Consider the following 25733-nt stretch of genomic DNA (forward strand, 5'->3'; position numbering starts at 1 on the left):
AGAGAAACCAAGATAGGATGCTAACAAAGATGGGGAAGGTGGGTGGGAAAAGCAAATATGCGGGGTCACATCAAAAAAACCCTCTGGTTACATGTAAGTAACCTTCATTTCTTCAAGTGGCTCTACATATTCCCACTTATGGGTACTTTGGCAAGCAGTACTGAAAAACACAGAAGGAAACAGAGCTCTAATTAAGTGATGATTGAAGCACCGCTCTACCAAATCTCGCATCTGCTCTCGAAACCAAATCCAAAGCAAATTTAGTAGATGTACAGACTGACTTCCAAGTAGCAGGTTTACAGATTTCCCCGACAGGAACATGTTTAAAATAAGCAAAGGATCCTTCAACTGCCTTAGTGACATGACATCTCATAACAGTAGACAGAGGGAATGCTGCTAACTTCTAATATTTAAAGATACATTGTTTAACCCATCTGAAAATAGTATGGACAACTACACTGTAACCCACATGATTCTTAGCACAAGAAACAAATAACCAAAAAGACCACCTAAAATCTTCTGCTCTATTTAAAAAATAGTCTAAAACCATTCTAGCGTCTAAAGTATCTAAAGGAGATTCCCCTTTATTAGCATGTGGCTTTGGAAAAAACACTGGTAAATTAACTGTCCGACTGAAGTGAAACTCAAATACTATTTTTGTGATCAAGTCCAAGAACCATCTTGTCCTTATGAGAAATAGGGATATAATTCGCTCATGCTTCTGGCTGATGTTATAGCAGAAACAACCACAGTTTTAATAAATAAATAAAATAAAGAGCACTCTGCCACAGGTTCAGAAGGAGACTTCATATGCCTAGATAAAACCAAATTCAGATCCAATGGTGGAACCATATCTCCACAGGAACAATACAAGTTAGATAACCCCTTCATAAACCTTTTAACTGTATCATGTACAAATAATGACCTACCATCAATCAAAGCATCATAATCTGAAAGATCCACTAAATGAACTCAAAGAATTAGCCCCTCAGACTTTAAATATATCAAATACTCTAATATATAGGGAATAGAAATGGAAACTAATAAGTCAGATTTGCCTTGCATCCAAGAAGCAAATTAACCTATTTCAAGTAATATTTCCTCACAGATTGTTTTCTAGAATGAATACATTCTGCAGCAACATGGAACAAGATATTTCTAGATTAATCAAAGTCCTATAGTCCAGGCCATCAGATGGAGACACTTGGGATCTGAAAGAACACTCCTGCCTTGCTGCGGTGACAATAGGTTTGGAGACAAAGGAAGAAGTACACTGGTTCTCTATGACAGCTGGAGCAGGTCCATGTTGCCTCGGCCAAGCTAGAACAATCAGGATCATTCTTGCCTTGTCCTGTCCGATCTTCTTCACCACCTTCTGAATTAACGGAAAGAGAGGGAAAGTGACCGAGATGGACTGACTGTTCTTTCATGCTCTTGAACAGAAGAGACATTTTGTTGAATCATTTTGTTTGGACAGACTCCAGCTGGAGAAAATCTCTTGCCCACATAATCTTTCAGTGATCACTCGTGCATCTGAAACTGCTTCTGTGAGCCGATCTGCCAACACGCTGCTCTCCCCTGCTAGATATATGGCCACCAAACAAACAAACAATGCTCCAATCCCACTGATTGACTGCCTTAGCACAAAGCAGAAAAGAGTGGGCACCTCGTTTGTTGACATAATGCATAGCCACTGTATTGTCTGTTGCAACTGAAACAACCTTCCTCTTTACATGAGGAAGAAAAGACCTGACAGCCAGATGAAGAGCCCTTAATCTTAAAACATTTATGTGTAAATTCTATTCCTGGGACACCCAGTCACCTTGAACTATGAAAGATTCCAGATGAGCTCCCCATCCATTGTTCGATGCATCAGATTTATCATTATCGACAGCAAAGGGGAACTGACCAAGATCCCCTCGAGAACATTAGTTCTTTTATCTACCACATCAAAGAATCTAAAATGTTCTTAGGCATGGTGACGAACATGTGAAGGTTGTCCAGCTTGTAAACCAACCCAACCAGCGTCTCACTGCCTCATTCTGAAATATGCAAATTGAGTAACAAGTAGTTGCTGGCATACGACCCATCAGACCCAAAAAGAAAATCACTTTCTGAGTTCAACAACGATGTATCTCAAAAGTAGATTGTACTATCTTCAGAATGTTTTCCTCAGGGAGAAAAGCTCTTCCTACTACCAAGTCCAGGATAGAAGATCCACTTTATAGGATCTAAGTGGAGTATAGATTTGACTTTTTAATATTCAGAAGCAATCATAAATCCGTAGGAACGGAGGTAGCAAAACTGGATGTAGCCTAGCAGATATTTGTGTGAAGGAGACTTCAGCAGTCAACTGTCTAAATATGGGTTAACAGAGGTTTCCTGCCTTCTGAAATGCATTGCTAATATAGAAAATTACATTGTAAAGACTCTTGGACTGTAGAAAGGCCAAAAAGCAGGACCTTGTATTGAAAATGTCCCTGTGACACCACAAAACATAGGTATTTATGATGATTTTGCAGATAGAAATATGGAAATACACATATGTTAAATCAAAAGTTGTAAACCAATCCATAACTGAAAGTAAGGGACTTATGGAGGCTAGAATTCACATTCAAAAACAAAACTTCAAACAAACCTGTTCAACTTCCTCAAATCTAAAACTGGTCAGAGATCCCCATCTTTTTTCCACACCAGGAAATATCTTGAATAAAACTCTTGACCCCACGGACCCTAGGATACCTCTTTCAGCATCTATCAGAAGCAATTTCTGAACTTCATCTGGAACCGATGAAGACAGAATCTTTTAGGCATCTTAGCCTTACTAAATGAGGCAGCCAGAGCCAAAACAGGCCTCTTAATCTTTGGTTTCAGAGTAGAAGCCGTGTTAGTCTGTATTCGTAAAAAGAAAAGGCGTACTAGCGGCACCTTAGAGACTAACCAATTTATTTGAGCATAAGCATCGGATGAAGTGAGCTGTAGCTCCCGAAAGCTTATGCTCAAATAAATTGGTTCGTCTCTAAGGTGCCACTAGTACTCCTTTTCTCTTAATCTTTGGATCTGATGATCTCTTGGAGACCAATGGCTTAGCAACAACAGCTTCTTTAAGCAAGAACAGTTGCAGTCTATTCTGCCATTCTTTATGAGCTCTGAATGTAAAAATCTGACAAACAGAACATCCAAAAGGAGAGTGGCCTTCTCCAATACTCTTAAGTCACCTAACATGGTCATCTGACACCGGGAAGATAGCTGGGCATAAAGAACACCTCTTACATCTGCTTTTTCTTTGGTTCTGTCATCATACAGAACCAAAACTAAAATTATATTAAACTAAGTACAACTACAAACTCTCGAATTTAACTAACATTATAAGCTACCAACAACAATTATCTAAAAAACCCAGCTCTGAAGGACCAGATTAGCTCACTTCCATCTGGTTGAAGCAGCTGGAAGGAAGACAGACAGTAGAGAGTGCAACACCTCCTTATATAACCTTTCCCTGAGAGCATTCAAAGACGCTATGGGGAAGGGTAGACCAGTTAGGGCATTATGCATAAAGGGGACTATGCAGAACCACTCAAAGAAGAAACAATTGAAAGGCAAAATCCCAAAATGGATAAAAAAAAGTGGCTACGTTCTTTTATAATCTTCAGTGTAGCACAAAATCAGCTATTATAATAAATTACATATCATCCTAGATATATTCTGCCAGGCAGATTTAAACTCACAGCTCCACTAATAGAATAAAAAGGATCAATATTGACATTAATGCAATATATAGTTCATGAAACATGAAAAGTGGCTTGATAATAGTCCCAAGTATCCACACAGGGCAAAATGCACTTCTGCATATTGCTATTGACCCAACATCTAAAAATAAAATCAGAAACGTAGTCCAAGATGCTCATGATGATATCCAACAATGTAGAAAAATATAAGGAAAACATTGCCATCCGCACACATAACCCCCTTTTCATTTTTCTTCTTATTTTTTGGTGCTCAGCCAAAATATTTATTGCTGTAATTACAACTGCCGCTTTTACTTGTTCTGAGTTGATTTGGAAACCTTCCCAGTCAAGGTGGCAGTATAAAGATTTGTGTGATTGCAAACAAGTAGTTATTTCAGTACACGAAAAGGAGTGCAGGAAGTTAATCATGCTCAATAGTGGTTTTGAAGCTGGTGTGGAAGGCTTCATTAATGGCAGACAGTCATGCATGTATACACATACACTCTTAATTAGAAGCTGGACACTTCTGACCAATAAGTCGCGAGTTCTATCAGGGGTAAAAACTGGCAGCCATTTTGAGCACCAGTCAGATCTAGTCCAGTGCCAGGAGAAGACGGAGCTGCCAGTGGCAACCCAGACTGAATCTGTGGATTGGATCTCAAAAGTTTCCTGTAATTTTATAGAGGTCAGCGGGATTGAAACTGGAGAAACACCATAAAGGAGGAATCACAGACTGGAAGTCCAATGTCTTCGTGAAGGTCCCCACTCTACCTCCCCCCCAACCCCCCAAAGAGATAATTTATGAATACACTAGTTCCCAGGTATACAAAAAAAATTGTTTTTAAGTAAACGTAACTCCCATGAAATGAAACAAACCTTCCTACAGACGGCACCCTCTATTTAACTACAGAACAAGTACAGTACATGAAGCATTAATGCGAACTACCTGACAGCCTTCCTCATACCTGTCCCAGGGGAACTGGCTGTGGATTTGGGTTAATTTTACTGAGATAAGGGCCAGACCTTTCCACTCTAGCCTCTCTGCTAAAACAGTCAACTAGTTAGTGACAACTGCAGTAATGATGATTTTGGACATAAATACACTTATCTACTAGAGGAAATGGTTCAAGCTATAAATTCATTTCATTTACAGCAGGGAAGTTTAACATTTTTAAAGTTTTCATGAATGAATGCCAGCCATCCAGTGATTTGATTGGCTGGCACAGACTTCATTAATATAAATTACAAGAGCACATTTAAAGAACACCTATATCCAATCAGAAACCTAACATTTAAAATAGTGTGTGTATATATATATATTTAAATGGTAATTTTTTCTATAACTGCTCTCTAACTAAAGCACGTAACCATCTTGTTTACATCAAATCAGAATGCAGCAAATCAATAATGATATATGAAGAAAATATTTCTCTACTGAATCAATAATTTAAACCTACAGGAATCAAGCAGTATAAAAATCCTTTTAGAATAGTATAAAAGAACACTGACATTGAACATTACTATACTGCTTATTTTATTAACAATTGAGGATTGACTTCAACGTTTATCCAGCAGCATAAGACCAAATGTTCTAATCTTTTATTGACATCTCTAAGGACAATGTACAAAGTTAAAGTATTTTATCTGTAAATCACATACTGAAAATGAAAAAATATGGTAACTAGGGACAATATCACCAAAAATCAACAAAATATGAATCGTGGGTAAGATGAGTCTTTGAACACATTGAAATGTTTAAAAAAGATGGGAATGACTGACCACCAACAGAGATAAAGAGGTGGGTTTCACATAAATATAAACGTAATTACACTAACATTGCTCCATGTACTCTGGCATGTGTTTTATGGTAATTTAGGATCCATAAAAAAAAGTTTTTTATGTAATGAAGTAAAAGAAAGTAACTAATTCATTATTAAAACGGCAGCACCATTTGACACTATCCTGAAGACTGTGTCAATGTTTCCACTATAAATGTCTATTGTCAGAGGTTTATAATTCAGCCATAAAAATTTGATCTGTGTTAAAACTTGGCATAGAAGATCTCAAGTCTCTGACTGAATATTTTTCCAAAATTAAAAAGAATAACTTTGCTGATTTTAAGTGCAAAAATACAGGATTTTAGCATACAGTATTATTGCACATATGCACCAACTGCACTAGTACCACAAATCATAAAGGCCTTAATACGTATGTAACAGTCAATCGTATGATAAATCATTAATATCAGGATGGTCCATGTAAGCTTTAAAATCATTGACGATTTAGTTATAAAGGTCCTAATATCCGTAAAGACTCAGCTTTTACTCATTTCTAAAAAAAACACAAAAGAAATGAATTTACAAAAAAAATTAACACAGGATTAACTGGTCCCACTTTGCCTAAGTACTGTATACATTTAAGAGCACCAGTGCACAATAGGATGTATTTTATGTACTAAGATACCTACATCTGCTAGGAAAAATTACTAGAGAGTGTATCAGTAAAAATTAAATTAATGATCACAAGAGGTGCTGATTGCCTGCTTTGCACATATGCTACTGGAAGTTCATGTGTGCAAAACAAGTGTCTAAGCAGCATTTTGCATGAATACATTTCTAGATAAGCACTTAAAAATAGCAAGTGTCTGTAAAGAGTTTTGGTCATTTAGTGCCAGATGTGTGTGTATGATATTGGATACTTGCCCATTAAGAACTGGACTTGGACCACGAATTTTTTACACCTCGACCACTGACTATATTAAGTTTTGCTTAATACCAATCAGTGTCTAGGCCAGATTTGAAAATGCTCTATGTCCCATTACTAATCTCCTAAATCATGCAGTCCCCAAACTTAACTTTGAGCTTCCCTTTTTCCCCTCTGTTTTCTTGACTCTTTATTCTGTGGTACAATTATTACAATCATTTTTGAAACTCAAGCAAAAAGCTGTCTGGATTGAACATGACTTTTTCTTTCTTAAATACGCTAGTATACATAATACATGCAGTCTATTAATAAACCAAGACACAAAAATTCCATAGTAGTTAACGTACTATGTTAGTGTTCATGTTCTTTGGTTTTTCTTATGAATGTCAAATTATACACTTAAAACCTGAAAAGTAGTTCATACATATGGATGTGAGGAAACAAAAGAAGACACTTTGATACCTACTTTGATAACAGATGGCATCTTGGAATTAAGATTATCATAAGTAAAATGCAGACGAGTTCTGAAGGAACACTTGTAAAGGAGAGGGTCCTGGTAAAATTCAATTTTTCCACTAGCATTTCTCTTATCAAGACACACTGTGCAGTCAGAAAAATTAATCACCTTCCTTAGTACCAGATCATTTGCTTTAAAAAGATAAGAAAAAATATTAAGACAGTTTAAAATATAAAAAATAAAAACCAAATACTTAATATGCATAGTATACTAATCTATGAGCGAACAGTAATAATCAATAAAAATAAATATTGACAGAAAGAGAAGAGACTGCCATTATAGTTAACAGTGTTATCTTTTATTTAAGCTACCACAAATATTACCGGTTCACATGACTAAAATAAAGAGCTTTAGCAAGAAAAAGAATTTTCTAAGTAAGCATTTGGTAATATATTTATCTTTACAGCTTACTAAAATGTTTTCTATTTAAACATGCATTTTACACTTAAAAAAAACTTCCACAGAGATAACAATCCCACCCACACTTGAAAACTATTGTCCCAAACATAGCAGAGGCCTCAAATCCCCGGTAATAATGATTATCCAGAGGGGGTGGGGGGAGGAGGAAAGAGTATTGATCTTGAAAGAAAGGGGAAGAAAGAACTTAATAAATCTAAACATTACACCTCCAATAATGCACTCGAAGGGTACATTCAGTTTTACTCAGAATAGCAGGGGGGTGGGGGAGGTGGAAACAGCTGAAGCCAATAGTTAAAAATTAGGCAGAGAATATGGAAAGTGAATATCCAAAATGTTCTCTCAATTTTCAGATACTTGATTATAAATCTGCAAGGACAACAAAATCCTTGAATTATCATTAACCAAAAACATTAATTTTTCCTTATAATCATAATTTTGCTAGAAATAACAGAGTTGCAGAAAACTCCAAAGATACAAAATCAATTCACAAAAAGAGTAGTTTCTTTCTAAGATCTTGTATGGCCTTGACTAACAGAGAAAAAAATTATACATTTTCCTGTTTAAGAAGAATTTTATATTTTGCAGCCAAAGGCAGAACAGGGAAAGTCCTTCTTTCTCCTTCTTTGGCCCCTTTATCAATTCTCCTATGCCCCAGCCAAATGGATTACCCAGTGAGACCCTTTCTCTTAAGAGAACTCTATCTGGGATGACTAGTGCAACTGGGAAACAATGACGTATGGATCACCCTCCACACCCTGCTCTGCAATCCAACGACAGCTGAGAAGGGCAGAATGCCTTAACCTGTTTTTCCATGCTGTGGTCAGTTTAACTTTTAATAAAATGCATATTTCAAAGATGGTCTTTCTTGTGAATTTGGTGATTATAAGAACAAACAATATAGGCTAGAGCCACGCACAGTGCAAATTTCTCAACTCACTTTGCACCTCAGAGCTGACCTTAAAACACTCCTAGCTACTGTAGTCTGTGCACAAGGATAAGACCAGCCCACTCATTTCTCTCTCCCTGGGAGAGTTTTGTTGATTTGATATGTGCCAAAAATGAAATGTGCCAAAATTGCACATTTTCGTCAGATAAGTTTTTATCTTGCAATTTCTGAAGCAAAATAAAATGTTATGATAAATTTGGATTCAGATATATTTTATAATGTTATAATATTACCATAATTATTATAAATTTTCGCTAGAGAAGACCGTCCAGTGGTTAGGATAATGGCACAATATGCAAGAGACTCATGTTCGATTCTCTGCTCTGCTACATATTTCCTATGTGACTGTGGGCAAGTCTCTCTTGTGCCTCAGTTCCTCATCTGTAAAATGAGGATAATAGGACTTCCCAGCCACACAAGAGAATTGTGAAGATAAATAGATTAAATATCATGAGGCACTCCGATACCAAGGTATTGAGGACGACAAACCCCACCCTAAAATGAACAGATAACTTGATATTTTCCCCTAGTGAAATGTGATGTGGCAGGTATTATTTCCCTTAACTGATGTAATAACTGATGGTCCTTCTATCCCATAAAATACACTGCACATGTTTGCATTTGCATTCAGCCTACTTAATAGTCAACATATAAAATTACCATATTGTGGCCTGCAAGGTACTGGTAATGGAAAAAACAACTATGTTAAAAAAGAAAATTGAAAATATAATAGGAAGCAATTTCACTTCCAACCCTTAGAAAGCTACTTGCATGAAATTTAAACTCCCATCGAAGGAATAACAGTCCTAATACTACAGAATTTAAGACCCAAAAGTATCTACTCACCAGAGATGTCCATAAACGCACGATCCCAAAATTCATCCACTGTATAGCATTCTGCAGACGTGATATTGACTGAGAGAACAATATCATCCTCCACATACTTTAATATGAGATTGTTGATCACAATGTTGACATTGTTTACAACACGCCTAATCAAACTCTGCACATAACCTATCAAATGGAAACAAAAAGACAAACAGAATGAATCTCTGACACTATGAGAAAGAGATGCTACTATTAATTTAATTATTACAAAAAAATAAAACAAATTATTTCCAAGGTGTATCTATTCCCAGTCATCAGAATACTAACCTTTTCCTAGTCAAAAGCACAAGGCACATAACTTCTTTAAGACTGCATTGAGTGCTACTGGGTGGATTAGCTTCCAACAAGTGTGGCAGAGGAAATATAAAAACAAAATTCTCGTCTATTAGTATTAGGTGTTAGATTGTTATGTTGAAACCTGATGGCAAAAATTAACCTTCAAATTTAATTTTTCAGGATAGTGCAAAAAAATTTTTTTTTGTGTGGGGAGATCACAAAATACTGCTACAAAAAGATTTTATGTGAACATACAAAAATGACTATTTTCAAAGAAAGATAGAAATGGACTTGGAAAGAATATACAAAGTTACTAGGATACCAGTTCAAAATACATGCCTTTACATGTATTTTTCCTTCTGAATCCATCTATAAAAAGTCACAGAACAACATCCATCTTTCTAAGTACTTTTATTACTCAATTTAAATTTTAATGACCAATATATTCATGTGCTCCTCAGTAAGAACTCTGTTAGGTATAACAGAATCAATTTCTGTCAACAACTCACACAGTTAGCACCTGCAATAAAGCCTACTGGGAAGAAACCTATTTAAATTTGTTCAACCATAACATGGCTGGAAAAACTAACTCTTTTATGCTTTCCCAGTGGAGGGTAAAAATTCTCATCTGAACAATACAGGAAAGAAATGCATTCCTATCCATATTCAAGTTTTTCCTGTATACGGAATATATTAACAATGCCAATTAATTTATGCTGCAAAGGAAAAAACACAGATACAACTATTTAAAAATTATTATATTTTAAATTATATTACTTATGCATCACTATATTTTAAGTTATTACCTACCCATACATCAATATCATATGTAAAAACACATGCATTGTATATTATGGAGACAGTGATGGTCACTATAGTTTAAATTGATTGAAAAAAGGCAGTTAAAGTTAGAACTTATTCCACTTATTATACAAAATAAAATATTGCCTTTAGAAACTCATGTCACACGTTAATGGGGTATGATTTACTTTTTAGTGTGTTTTAAATCCACTGGGGGGGGGGGGAGAGGAGGAGAGAACCTCACACAATCTTTAGCAATTTTTTGGGCCCCTTTCAAAGAATGTTGTTAAAACATAGCAAATGCAAACATACCACACGTACCAATAATAATGTCTCGTGTACAGGGTACACAAAGAATTTCATATTTACACAAAATATTTATTCACCTAACTTCCATAACTTTGCTCACTAATGTCAAGACATTTGATGATGGATGCCATTTTCTATGGACGGTGAAGAGAAATTTACTAAACTAGAGCAAATGTAAGATGCTTTTAACTGGGGCTGCAGATAGGATTTATAGGTCCTTCAACAAGCTGTCAAAGTAGGGCTCTCTGTGACCCAGAACCGTGCAGCAGCCTCACCCTTCTAAATAAAACATGTAGCACTCCCGCAACCCTATGCTTTGCTCCCAGAGAACTCATCTCCCCTTTGTTGTGCCTCCCACACCACCTCCATTGATAATGCCTCATCCCTTGACCAGCTAGATACCCATACTAAATTTCATTCTTTTTTTTTTAATACCATCTCATTGCCATGACACAGAATACAAGTGTTGCCAACGTGCAAGAGACAGTCAACAGTCAGATCCCTGTTACAAGTTGGTACCATCTGCCCAGGATGGGTCATTATCTCTGGGAGACAGATTACCAACATTCACTTTAATAGAGCCTTCACGTTCTCAGTGAGTTCAGTTACCACATTAATGAAAGCTGATAATATTGCTTCTAATGTGGCACTCCATTTCTTGATCCACTTTATGTAAGCTGGACTACTGCACTAAATTTACAAACAAAGATTATTCTGAATTTGAGGATAATTTCTCCTTATAGATAGTTAGCATTAAAGTTGAGATTCAACTTCTATTCCAACTCTCCTTTTTCCAGTCTATCATACAAATATTGGGCTGCAATTTTCTTCGTTTGATTTCATCCTAAAATGTGTGTGGGCTTTTTGGTCCACATTTGAGCAAAATTGATTAGCCGTTTTCAATTTATAGAAGTACAAATTCACATACTTCCCCTGTATACGTTCTTATCAGATGATTTGCATTTGCATAATTCTAAAATGGCTGAAACTGAACTCTTTGCCGTGTTTTAAAACAGTTATTTTACATATGCAAATGTGGTTTTAAGATTTCCCTTGAACATATTCAGAATCAACAATATTCAATATCTGAGTATTTTTTAAAGATTTAATATGAAAGGTTGACCACACAATGTGCAATAAATCTTTCATTATATTAAAAATATTTTGAACAAGCTTAACTCCCACATAATTATTTATTTTTAGACATTTCTATTATGCTATGATCTTGCCACTATCATGAGTGTATTAAAGCATAATAAATATGACATTAAGGAGGCGAAGTATTTCTTTGGAGACTTGTGTAAGGAAACAAGATGGAATCCAGGAGGCCAAGTGAAAGCTGTCGATATTAAGCTGTGAAATTTACAGTTCTCTAATCTTACATGACCTTTTCACTAACTGAATCTGCCCTTTTGCCCTACTGTCAACCACCTACTGAAATGAACATGTAGAAGTATAAAACTTGCTGAAAAAAGCTTGTAACTGAAATTCAAAAGATGAGAAAGGGTAAAATGTACTAGTTCATCCTTGATGAACATTAGAATACAGACTAAAAAGATTTGCAAAAGGAGTTGTAGTATTATAAAGTGCTTGATTCCTGTTTACACTAAGACCACTTTAAACTGCTCTGACGGTGTAAAGGAAAAAAGTGGAAGTAAATTATACTTACATCCACATTAAAACCGCATTAAATGACTGAAGTGGTATAAAGTGGCCTCCGTGCAAATAAGAATCAGGCCCCAAAATATTTAGGCTTTTTAAAAAGTTGCAATGTGCACAGTACAAATATCAATTAGACTATATTTTATGATAAAAATTTTAAATGGTCTGATTCTGATCTAACTTACACTGTTTTCTTCTGATGTAACTTTAATACATTAAATGGCGTTACTCTTGATTTGCATCAGAGAAACAGAATCAGATTCAGCAAAACAAGTGAAATCCTTACCCCGTTAAAATCAATAGCAAAACTCTCACTGATTTCAGTAGGCTCAGGATTTCACTCATATTTAAATGTAAAATTAAAAGAGCTCTAGTTTTTTCTTATTCTGAAAATATTTAAAACAAAGCTTTTTTATTTCAAAGCCGGATATATCTTTAGCTGTATTGTTATATTTCAAAATAATGCAAAAAAGAATGACACTTTTTCAATTCTCTGATTGAAATCTGCACACTTACATAATGATCATTTAAATGTTGTTTCACATAAAATTCACATGCTTATGCAGAGAATATTGACTTTCTAGAGTTTCATCAATATTCAGCCAGCTAAGTCTCCTATAAGCTTTAGGTGAATTATAAAAATATGATAGACTAAAGTATATTAAAATGTATAAGATTCCTAAATATGCAGGAAAATATTCACAACAGAATGCACTCAACTGTGGCAAAATTTATAAGAACCATGAAACACCATGAGGAAATTCAGAGAGCAGAAAGCTTATAAATTTAATTTTTAAAATGTATATGGAAAGCAGTTTCATTTTTTTTTAAATACTGATTTCCTCTTTCCTAATATCTTAGTCATAGGGCATGTCTATACTTGCAGCTAGATTGGCACTGCTGCGATCGATGAAGCGGTGTCGATTTAGCAGGTCTGGCGAAGACCCACTAAATTAATGGCAGACACTCTCCCATTGACTTCTGTACTCTAGTTCCCGGAGAAGTGCAAGGTAAGTTGGAGAGAGCGTGTCTCCCGTCAAAACAGCGCAGTGTAGACACCACTGTAACTAGACATAAGTTACGTCGACTTCAGTTATGTAACTTATGTAACTGAAGTAGCATAACTTAGGTCGACTTTCAGCTGTAGTGTAGACCAGCCCATAATGATCCCTTCTGTTCTCAGAGGTTATGGACTATACAGCAAGCAGCACTTACTGCAAGGATGTACTTCAGGTTTCTGCAATTTTGCTTCAGTAGGAATGTCTATTTCCCCTTCAGTCTCCACAAGGCAACTTTCTGGCATGATTGAGGCAATAGTTCAATCATTGTTTTTCAGCACCCTCAGAATCTGAATATGGCTTCACCACCATGGCAGCAAAGGGTAGACAGAGTCCGCAGGTATCATAATTGGCACAGAAACAGTAGCAGTGTTCCAGCTTTGTGGAGCAAGTAGTATCCCCTCCACCAGTCCAAATGGAAATTCTTTAATATTCCGGCTTTATAAGCCTTTCAAAGCCAGTCAGTTTTGACATCCATGATGCTTTCTCTGTGATCCACCAAAATTTTCCATAACCACAACATAGTAAGATTTTTCCGCTGGAGAAAACTCTGATTATGGGAATAAAAAACTGGGAAGCGTGTTCTATCAATAGTTTCCTGCAGTTTTGGTGCAAAACAATTGTCAAAGTTAAAAAAAATCTGAAGTTGCTTTCTCTTTCATCAGTAATTATTTTGCTCAAATATAAAGTGAAGGAAGAACTGGACCTCACAAACTAAATAGGATCAGACTGGATGAGTGTGATGCTTCCCAGGGCTAGGCAGGGTTGTGAGGTATCTTGCTACCACCTGCCCATAGTGTGAGGAAGCCTTAACTGTGCCTGCCATGGATCAGCTTGCCAACTCCACCAGCCACAGACAATACAAGAACTCCCCTCTATGCCCCACTGTCTCTTTACAGGTTAGCAATAGGCACACTCCACCTTGAGCCCTCAGGGCAAGCATTTCCCTGGAATGTTCAGCCCCTGTTCCGCTCACAGTACTCACAGATTCACTGCTTCCAAAGAAACAGCACTCCTCAGCTTACCAGTTTCACCTCAGATCACCACTCAACTTAACACACAACACTTAGATATGTTTATAGTGAAATCAAGTATATGTTTATTTAATAAAATAAATTCAAATAGCAGCAAGTAGAAGTATTGGAAACAAATGGTTACATATAAAGTAAAATAAATAAAAGCATTCTAAAAGCCTACACTTGAACTCGGTATTCTCATGTCTTGTAGAGTAGTGCTCACCCAAAGTTCTTGAAGAGCTCTATAATGAGACTTGGCTGTGATCCTCCTTTCATCAGACAAGGACGTGGTCAGCTTGCCTCCCCACTGAAGGACGCTGTACGTTTCCTTGTACCCCCAGATATACCCTAACAACCTTTTGTAGTTAGTCATTAACAGGACACTGCCTGCTGTTTGTTTCATCCTGTGAATTTCTTCTTGTAGATTTCGCAATAGTTTCTTCTGCCTGTGGCTCAGTATGGAAATAGGCCTACACTGTGAGACATACAAAAAATGCATGACCAGACAGGGAGATAAGTGTATGTTACCTTCCACCTGAAAGGAATATGCATGAGGCATGTTACCTCCCGGTGACCTGCCTTAACTCCAAGACCTTACTATAATTTTCAGTATAAATACACAACTCCTTAAATATTATCCATACATACACTTTGCAATGATTACAATGACTAGTGGGCTATTGGCTCTCGGTAGAGTCCTCATATACCACAGTTCAGTGAACTATTATGCATATATCTGACCCAGAGCATTCCTGTTAAAACCCTATGCACCCCCTGTGCATTCTCTCACTTGGCACCATCACTACCACCACTCTGAAAATGGTCATCTGTTGACCCTGGAAAACTGTTTCTGCCAGACTGGTGATGTCTCCCTCCAAGCTAACAGCCCTGAATTTTCTCCCACACGTGAATATTTTGTGCTGAACTCTATCAAGCAGCACTTCCTTCCAGTATATTACACCAGCCTCTGAGAAAATACTTGGGCCTTTGGGAAGCTCATGTTGAATTGAGTGATTCCAGCACTCTGGTGTGATGCTTACTAAACACCAAAAGTAGTCTATTTACAGTAGGAGATATGCTACGTTAATAAGAGTGAGATATATGGATTAAAGCCTACCTAGGACGTAACAGCTAAATCATAGAACAAGATTCACAATGTTTGGATTCCTATGTTGCATATCTTATGGAACTTCTGAGTGACATGGAAGGTGGCTGATGCTAGATGCATAAAGAAACAAAACTGAACTTGGAGAACTTAGCTCTGCTGAAAGTCTGTCATGATGCATCCAAAGACATCAGCTCTTACTGATGCTCACTGGTAACAGTCCAAGTTGTTGAACTTTTCACACTGATATACTGAGTGTCCGTCCCTTCACCACACCACTGACTGTGTAGAGTGTGCCTACAGACCAGAAGTGACGATGTAATTACAGATCCACAAGAGCATCAAGGTTACAAAGTAACTACTGAAGCAGTCAGAGAAAAACATGATAACCAGGTGTTGATGCTTCACCAAGATACTGACATGCCCAGCAAGGTGCTCACCTTAGGCAATTACAGGTTCCTGCCTGGAAAAGTGCATTTCATGATGCAATTGTTCTTGGAGAAATGCCCCTCTTGGAGGGTCTACGCTCCATATGATGTCTGTGTTCCAAAAAGCATGCCTCCAGAGCACCTATATCGTGAAGATTCTCACAGAAACCAATATTCCAACGTGCCAAAACCATCACTGAGGAACTGATGATTTCCCGCACAAGGCTTCTGTGGGTTGGGTCAGGATAACTAGGTCTCAGAACCTCATGATGTGGAGATGGGACACAATGAGCCAAGATGGACAAACTCTACTACCACTGAGCTGAAGTGCTGCCCAGGTAGGAGATGTGTACCAAAACTCCTGTTTATCCAAGTCACTGAAGTTCCAGACTTCCTTCAACACCAATAATTTATCAAGGCAAACAAATCAAAGCAGTCTTTAAATCCTTGGCTCTAACACAGGTGTTCATGTACCAAAGTGAGGCAAAACAATATATAATAGAAGCATAAAAATGTAGGGCCAGAAGGGACCTCAAGAAATCTTCAAGAAATCCTAACACAAAGTGCTCTGCACACAAACTTTAATGACCTCTTCCAAGGTCAGATTAATGAGACAACTGCTAACTTCAGCCTTCTGCTACTTTGACGTGGAAGAGAAAGGCCTCATCAACTCTGAAGGCCCAGAATAATAATGTCCAAAAAAAGACGCTAAAAAACTGTAGTGCCCTAGACCTAGATCAAGAAGTTTGCCAGAAAGAAAAATACCACAAGGAAAACATCCAATGCTATGTGCACAAAAGAGGATGATTTCTTAAATTCACATTAGCACACACTGAAAACCTTGTAAGAAGACAAAGAAAATAAGATATTGAGATAAGCTTCTCAACTTTTATCATCCTGAACACACAGATGTACATCAGCCAAAATTACTGGAAAAACTAGAAAGCGCTATTCCTTGTGCAAAGGCCTAGGAAGAATTAAAGAAAAGACAAATCTTTTCCTGCTAAGTTAAAGTTTTATTTTAATTTAGCTGTGTTTTGGAATACTGCTAGATCCTTTTCACCTCAGAGTAATTTGTGGATGGTCAGCAATTCTGAAACATCAGGCTACTATTAGGTGCCTACATATATTTAATGCACCTAACTTTAAGCACACAGATTTGAAAATTTGGGCCCAAGTTAATAAACCTTTAACCTATTTTATTTATAAAATCCATATAAAGCATACAAATAAACAATTACAATCTAGTTCATGAAAGGTATGTTGTACATTACCTGGCGGTAAATCAGGATCAGAAGGAGTAGTTTGCTGGATTCGTCGTGGTTTCACTGCTGATTTTGCACTCTCTGTGGTACTGCGGTTTGTTGAACTGGAACCACTGCTTTCATGGTCTTCCTGGAAATCAAACAAATATTAATCTGAATTATTCAAAGAAGAAAAAAATTAACTGAAGAGCAGCTGAATGTAAGGGATTTATGATTGCTAGATTTGATAAATATAATATTTTTGCCAGTATTGTTCCTTGTACACTACAGTTTGTGTTTAACCATAAATTATACAGTAATTTGGGATTAACTAGAAAGCAAAAAACAGATGATTTGAAATGCAAATAAAAAAGAGTATTAATCCAATATTTAATTGATTGGTTTTGTTTCAGCAAAAGTCACACATTATAGTGATGACCGTAATTAGCTGCAATTCAGACAAAACATTCCTGAAAAAATCAAAGAAAAAGCCCTACAGACTATAAAAATAAATGTGAGAAACACTATCCACCTTTATCGGATTAGCCTAAGTGTTTGCTCATGAAACAATCTTGAACAGTTCCAACATGTCAGAGTCATGTCCTTTCTACCACAGTTAATTAAAGCTGCCTCACGAAGCAAGACATTCTCTCAGACCCTTAAAACAGCAAATACTGCCCTAAAATAGATAAACAAACCTGAAGTAACTGCTCATCTTTAAGCTTTTATATGACTGATTTACCTTCAGCACTTTGGCAACAGAAAACATGGCTCACTCATAAAATAACTGAGTTAAAAATGTATGTTAAACGATAAATACTTGCAACATAGAAAATTCACACACACAAAACTTAGTTATGTGGAGTTAGGGTTGCAATGGCTCAACTATTGTGTCGTGTTCCCTGTGCCCTTCCAGAATGTGTGTTTATCATCAAAACTCATGTTTAGAAAACCAATACATTATGGTTAATGCCTTATCATAAGAATACTAATATTACAAGAAGAAAAAAAAAACCTTAATTCTGCTGCCTGTGATCCCTGCCCTGAGGTTCCCTTAGAGAGATCAGGGTACTTTACCCATTCTTAAACCTTTTTATCTGATGTGAACTGAGCCTACCAGCAGCAAGTATGTCCTGGATCATAATGCTGCCTAGATCACAAGGGTTGCTGGAGTGTATGAACACAAGTCCTGTTAAGAAACTATAATGGGCAATAAAAGTGGCAGTGTTTTATGGAGAGGTGACATTCCTAGTTCCTGTTGGCATTCCTGCTACAACACAGTTAAAATTGCATGGTTATGTTGTGTGAGAAGTGTCATCTTCAGTCTGTATTTCTGGATTTTCTAACATTTCTTGTTTAATGTTCTTGTAAGAATTACATGAGGGGATCTTAACCCCGTATTTCTTGGTTTTTCAAGGTTTCCTCAGACAAAATGAAAAGCATGTCCAACTTATGAAAAGGTCTGTCTCTAAACAAAACTTAAAGAGATGTAAAGACAGTCAAGGGAATGCCACAACCTTTCCATTTCATATTTGGAAGAGGGAGAAAAACTATTTATGTCAATTTCCCTGATTGACACAAAATGGAGATAACATTTCAGGAAGAAAGGAAGAGATAATATTTACCAACACCTTAGTCTGGAAGAAGACTAAATACATGACAAAACCTAAAATCAACAACTAGCATACTGACCCATCTAAGTAAGGAGGACAAGAAAGAATATGCCTTTTACAGAAAAAATGAATCCCAAATGCTAAAAGGGCAGAAGAGAAAGCCAAGTAACAAATAAAACTTAAGATAGCACCGTGACGCTCTCCAGCAGTAGTCAGGGCTGAGACACACCTCACCACCACCTGCCCCTAGAGTGAAGCAGATTTGCCTAATGCCTGCTCTAGCTCAGCTCCCTGAAACGAACAGTCTCTGGTCACTGATAAGTACGGTCTTCCAGGACTCCATAGAGCTCACCCTCTCTTGTGCAGACTAGAGACAATCGTATCCAACCCGTCACTGGACACTCCCAGAAATAACCAGGTACGCCTGTCTCTGAAGAGACAGCATACACACAGCTTGACTGGCAAAACTCAGGATTAGGTCCCTTACAACAACACAGCACCGGAATCTACTTATAGTGAAAACAAATAAATCTTAATATTTGTAAATAAACTTAAGAGCTAGTGAGCAAAGATAACGAACAACAGGTTACATGTAAAACAAAAGGTATAAAATGCTTCCCTTAGGGTCCAAGCTTAGTTAAATCCTTGTCTAAAGCAGTGGTTCCCAAACTTGTTCCGCCGCTTGTGCAGGGAAAGCCCCTGGCAGGCTGGGCCGGTTTGTTTACCTGCCGCGTCCACCAGTTCGGCTGATCATGGCTCCCACTGGCCTGGAGCAGCGAACTGCAGCCACTGGGAGCCGCAATCGGCCAAACATGTGGACATGACAGGTAAACAAACCAGCCCGGCCTGCCAGGGGCTTTCCCTGCACAAGCGGAGGAACAAGTTTGGGAACCACTGGTCGAAAGCAATGTCTCACCTAAAGCAACTTCCCAACATCACTAGCCCTCATGGCCAGGATGCAACTTTCATGAATGCCAAAAGCACCGTCCTCTTTACTTCCCCGGTGAAGGACAAGAGGCCCTGTTCCTTCCTCTTATAGCTCAATAAATCTTTGAAATATTCCTTTGAAGTGTATTTCTAGATAAGACTCTTCTCCGCTGTGGCTGGTTCTCTGGTGTGCTCCCCAATGCTGGTTTCACATTCCCCCCCACACACACACACAAACACCCCTTCACCTCTCCCCCAGTCAACCTGTTTTTTCTGTTGGCTCCACATGCAAATGGGGCTTCCATTGTGTTGCCTTATAGTCCTTAATTTACACCAGAGACAGAGATAAGAGTCTGGCAGAAGAACTGTTTGTCCCCTTTGCCTTGTTACAGAATTTAAAACGTAATTTCAGTATGTTACTGAAATTATATATATATATATATATATATACACACACACACACACACACTTTCTTATATATTGTCAGTACATATGTCAAGGTTCCTTCTTCACTCTGAACTCTAGGGTACAGATGTGGGGACCTGCATGAAAACCTCCTAAGCTTACTTTTACCAGCTTAGGTTAAAACTTCCCCAAGGTACAAACTATTTTACCCTTTGCCCTTGGACTTCCATTGCCACCACCAAACATTTATCTGGGTTTATTTATTAGGAAAGCGTTGTTTGGAAACGTCTTTCCCCCCAAAATCCTCCCAACCCTTGCACCCCACTTCCTGGGGAAGGTTTGGTAAAAATCCTCACCATTTGCATAGGTGACCATAGACCCAAACCCTTGGATCTTAAGAACAATGCAAAAGCAATCAGTTTCTGAAAAGAAGAATTTTAAAATAGAAGTAAAAAGTAAAAAAGAATCCCCTCTGTAAAATCAGGATGGTAAATACCTTACAGGGTAATTAGATTCAAAACACAGAGAATCCCTCTAGGCAAAACCTTAAGTTACAAAAAGACACAGACAGGAATATCCATTCTATTCAGCACAGCTTAATTTCTCACCCATTTAAAGAAATCATAATCTAATGCATATCTAGCTAGATTACTTAGTAAGTTCTAAGACTCCATTCCTGTTCTGTCCCCGACAAAAGCATCACACAGACAGACACAGACCCTTTGTTTTTCTCCCTCCTCCCAGCTTTTGAAAGTATCTTGTCTCCTCATTGGTCATTTTGGTCAGGTGCCAGCGAGGTTATCCTAGCTTCTTAACCCTTTACAGGTGAAAGGATTTTTCCTCTGGCCAGGAGGGATTTTAAATGGGTTTACCCTTCCCTTTATATTTATAACAACATACATTTCACAGTGATATTAATGACTAGTGTGTCATCAGCTTTCATTTGATACCTTATAGGCCACTTTTTGGATAAGTGCAACAAAAGCAATGTGTTGGGTACAGTGAGTTTGTCAGGCCTGATAGGAGTTGCTGACCCAGAGTAGTGAACCCTTTGCAAGCTGGCACTAACAGCCCTCTGTATCTCAACAGAGTAGTCAACTGTTTTCTAGCTGGCACCAATGGATCTCTGTGTCGCAAACACAAAAGATATTCTAAATGTGGGAAAATAGGAGAGAATAATAAAATAAATTTTCTCGAATCTTATTAATACGGCATATGATCCTACTACCTTGCACCTTCCTCATGGCCTACAAAAGGATATAAACTTGATCTATCAGAAGCTTATGAGCAAGGTCCTGATTTCTTCAAAATCTCAAACCTTCTGCTGAAGAATTAGAGGTCACTATAATGTCTACTCTCCGAGCATCTTATCAGTGAAGAAAAAAGTTTCCCAAATCCTTCTGGAAACTAGGAATGTGCACAATTTGAAGATCTACTTCTATATGCTTTTCAGAGTGAGATTTCATAGATGTTTTGGCAGGTCTGGATGTGGCACTTCTCTTAACAGCTTTAAGAAAATGAGAAAGCAGAGAACTCTTGATGGCAGCTGGATCCCGTTTTTTGTACAGTGCTCATTGCAGCCATGATGGCCCAACTAGGATGACAAAGACTGTCTTTCTCAACCCTCCAAGGATTTTTATGAATAAGTGACACCAAAGGGGAATGCAAAAAACACACTTGTTTCCAGGAAATACAGAATTTACAATGGCTCCCAGCTGAGTTTCAGATTTCTTTAGAGTTGAGATTGCGCATGCAGAAATTACAAGTGATCTTCTGTTGATCTTAAATTAGGATTAACTGGTCATTTGGGTGATATGGGACCTCCCATCTTTTTATATAATTGATCAGTAATGGCTGATCAATCATATAAACAACTAAGGAATGTTGCTGGTATTGTCTGGGATTATGTTCCAGCGATTCTGGACAAAATTAGAAGATAGGAATCAGTTGGTGATTATGGATAATAGAGCATCTCACCAAGATTTTGTTTTAACACCTGTTGTTCAGCACCTCAACATATTGTAGAGTCTCATCAGTACAATATTGTTCTTTTGTCCATGGACCTTACAAATGAAAATTCTGATTTGGAAGGATACCTGAGCAATAATGACACTTGGATACACCTGCCCTCTCACATCCTCAACACTGAGAAGACAAAAGTTTTGCTGTTAGGTAGAGATCTTTTATAACAGGAAGCTTGCTCATCTCCTTCACTTGTAGAGGACAATTTATTCATAGATTTCAAGTTAAGAATTTTGGCATTATTTTGACCATGCCCTTTCCTTAGAAAACTGTGTTTCAGATTCTGTACAAAAGTGTTTTTCTGATGAATCACTGCATTTTTATTTATCTTTTGATCTTGCCAAAGCAACAGATGCGCTGGTGACCACACAGCTCAATAAGCATGATCCCCTCTTTGCTTAGCATGTGGTAGAGTCATTGTCTCTTACCATTTACACAGAATGTTTTGGAAGGACTCATTACTGATATGAACCATTACGATCATATTATGCTTGCCCTGTGATAGTTAGTTGGTTACCAGTAAAAAAAACAGATTGTCTTTAAATTATCATTTCCTCTTTTTAAACCACACATGGTGTTGATACTAGCTACATTCAAATTCTACTTTTTCAGCCTTGTACTAACCAGTGCACACTCACAAACCACCTGTCATACAAGGATCCCATCAGCACGTGCAAAGTCTGCTGGCAATTGCACTTTTGCAACATGACTCCTACACAACAGAGAATTTGCTTATGCCTAAATCAGTCTCATTTCATTCCTCTCCATTTATAAAAAGCTCTGTAAAGCTTTTTTCATCCTGTAAGGTTTATTTTTTAAGGAAAAAGACCTTTGTTTCTGAATAAACTCCAATTTCAATCTTTTTTTATTTAAAATGGATCCCGTCATTTGTTGTTTGAATTAAAAATTTTAAGATTCTGAGATTTTATTATATTTTTGTTATATTGCATTTGTTTTTAATTTTAATACTTACTGAGCAATTAGTCTTTGCTGAGAGGGGAACAGTCTGCAATAGTTTGTTCAGTGTGTTGGATCTAACAAGGTAGTCAAAATAATATCTATATGCTCCAGGATGGTGACAAAAATAATACACAAGCACCACCCTAGGAAACATAACTATACATTACTATTAATAAGGAAATTCTAACGGAACACTCACAACTTTATTCCCACCTATGTGAACACTTGTAACAATATGTATCTAGCTACAGCTTAAAAACAGCTCAATCACAGAATCATAGAATATTAGGGTTGGAAGGGACCTCAGGAGGTCATCAAGTCCAACCCCCTGCTCGAAGCAGGGCCATTCCCCAACTAAATCATCCCCACCACGGCTTTGTCAAGCCTGACCTTAAAAACCTCTAAGGAAGGAGATTCCACCACCTCCCTAGATAACCCATTCCAGTGCTTCACCACTCTCCTAGTGAAAAAGTTTTTCCTAATATCTAATCTGATATCCAACATGATACAATAGTTTTTGTATCCAACATGATACAGTTAGTTTTTCCTAATATCCAACATAATACAATAATGTTTGAAAGTACTACTATATTTAGCGCTAGCTAATATGCACTCGTTTCCTTAAACTACACAATTATCCAAAAAGAAAAGGAGTACTTGTGGCACCTTAGAGACTAACCAATTTATTTGAGCATAAGCTTTCGTGAGCTACAGCTCACTTCATCGGCTGTAGCTCACGAAAGCTTATGCTCAAATAAATTGGTTAGTCTCTAAGGTGCCACAAGTACTACTTTTCTTTTTGCGAATACAGACTAACATGGCTGTTACTCTGAAACCACAATTATCCAACAGTTTCTGTATAGCATGTATTTTTTTTAAAAAAATACACATTTTTTCTTGCACAACAGCTACTGATATTTTATAAAATAAATGTCATACTCTAATTACTAGATGACAACTACTCTGGCCATGACCTTACAGGAACTAGATTCCTATTTAGTTCTACTTACATTCAAAAAAGTTCTGTAGTTATACACTTCTACTCAATGTTAACTTTAAAAGCATGCTATTAATTTTTCAAACATGTGTCTGTCTAATCTACCCAGAAGTAAAACACGTTCATTAAAGAGAAAACGTTCCAAGTGAACTGCCAAAACTAGCATAATTATGAAAATATTTAACACTAAAACCAACTGAAATCACATACTGTATATAGATTACAGTGATGTCATAATAAACATCACAGCCAAAATGCACTAAAACAACTGCAGTCTAATAAATCTAGCTCACACCACATGACAAACATTTTAAAGTTAAAGAAACACTTTTTAAAAAATATATATTTCTAAAATATCATTAGCTGCAAAGTTTAGTAAACACCATTTGCATTTTAATAATAGGAATGATTGCAAATATCAGTTATAACAATAGCTATCTAAATTATAAAAAGACAAAAGTGTATTGTAAGTGTTGATCTTCACAGAGAAACAATAATTATTTACTAAAAATATTTTGTGAAATAACTATACAATAACTTATAATGCTGGCCTTTAACAATAATTTAGGTTTGCTTTCAATACTGGACATAATAAAGAGCATCTTTAGTGTAAATAAAGAAGATATCTATTTTCTTCCTAAACACAAATAAACTGGGCATACTTATATAATTAGAAAGTAAATATATGGAAAATTATTATTTCCTATCTTCTCCTCCATTCAAGCACCAGAGTATGTAATCTACTCAAGTTGTTCTTGTCCTAACTTGGCTGGTGATCTTACAAGTCCCATGCATATAGTCCTCACATGCGTAAAGTTACTCACATACATAAACATTTTCAGAATCTGGCCTCCCCCGTACCACCCACAAGCTCTTCAGAGAAGGGACCTCATTTTAATGTTTTGTAAAGTACCACGTGCATCTCTAATGCTGTGTAAGTAGTAAGTAAAATATCCATGAGACATATTTAATAAATTAAGATTAATGTTCTGTCAAATTTGACTTGAGATATTTGATAAATAAAATGGCTATTGCCATTTTGTCAAATACAAGCCATATTTGACAGCATCAGAATACGTGCTCTGAATTTTACTATAACCTTTTCCCAATAGTTTATTATATATTTTTAATAAAACAGACAACTCTTTTGCTTTAATTTTAGGAGATTTTTTTTTCCATTTTAAAACATGCTTCACAACACAAGCTTTGTTTAATTTGCAAGACTTCCAAGATGTCTAGTGAGAATACTTCATGGGAGAAGAATGTTTTCTCATGGGGATCACATGATTATTTCTGCAAATATTGGCCTATGCTCTCAAGAAACCAAGTAAAAATGTCATTTCTTTAAAATAGGGGGAATCGTGGTAAAAAAAATCAATTCCAGTTGTGTATTACACTGCAAAATAATACTGACACTGTCTAGCTTCTTTACAGAAACCTGCTTGCACACTTATATAGGTAGGTTGTTTCAAGTTACTGTTTTGACTTTCTCCCTCCTCCACCCCCAACAAATTTCTCCCTCATCCTCTTGCTACTCTTCCAGTTATTATTTCTAGAAAAATAAATCTAATTTACTTTCCAGACTTCTTGCAGAAACCCAAAATGATGAACCCAGTTCCTATTTATGGAAGGAAGGTTGGTGCTCCACAAAATAGCTTCCAATGATAGGGGTATGTTAAAATTAAACACTCTTACCCATGGGAAGTTC

General features: G+C 36.9%; 1 protein-coding gene across 13 annotated transcripts in view; it reads right to left on the reverse strand.

Annotated features, from left to right (window-relative positions):
* The window catches only part of VPS13B (vacuolar protein sorting 13 homolog B), a 922277-nt gene that overhangs the window by 808806 nt on the left and 87738 nt on the right, over window positions 1–25733 (reverse strand). For all 13 annotated transcript variants that reach the window (XM_073330465.2, XM_073330462.2, XM_073330464.2 and 10 more), the window contains exons 4-6: window positions 17132–17252; window positions 9161–9328; window positions 6898–7079 (exon numbers count right to left, since the gene is read on the reverse strand). In XM_073330465.2, the coding sequence (XP_073186566.2) occupies window positions 6898–7079; window positions 9161–9328; window positions 17132–17252 (471 nt within the window). The remainder of the gene's footprint in view (window positions 1–6897; window positions 7080–9160; window positions 9329–17131; window positions 17253–25733) is intronic.

The sequence above is a fragment of the Lepidochelys kempii genome, chromosome 2, assembly GCF_965140285.1.
Source record: "Lepidochelys kempii isolate rLepKem1 chromosome 2, rLepKem1.hap1, whole genome shotgun sequence".
NCBI lineage: Eukaryota > Metazoa > Chordata > Testudines > Cheloniidae > Lepidochelys > Lepidochelys kempii.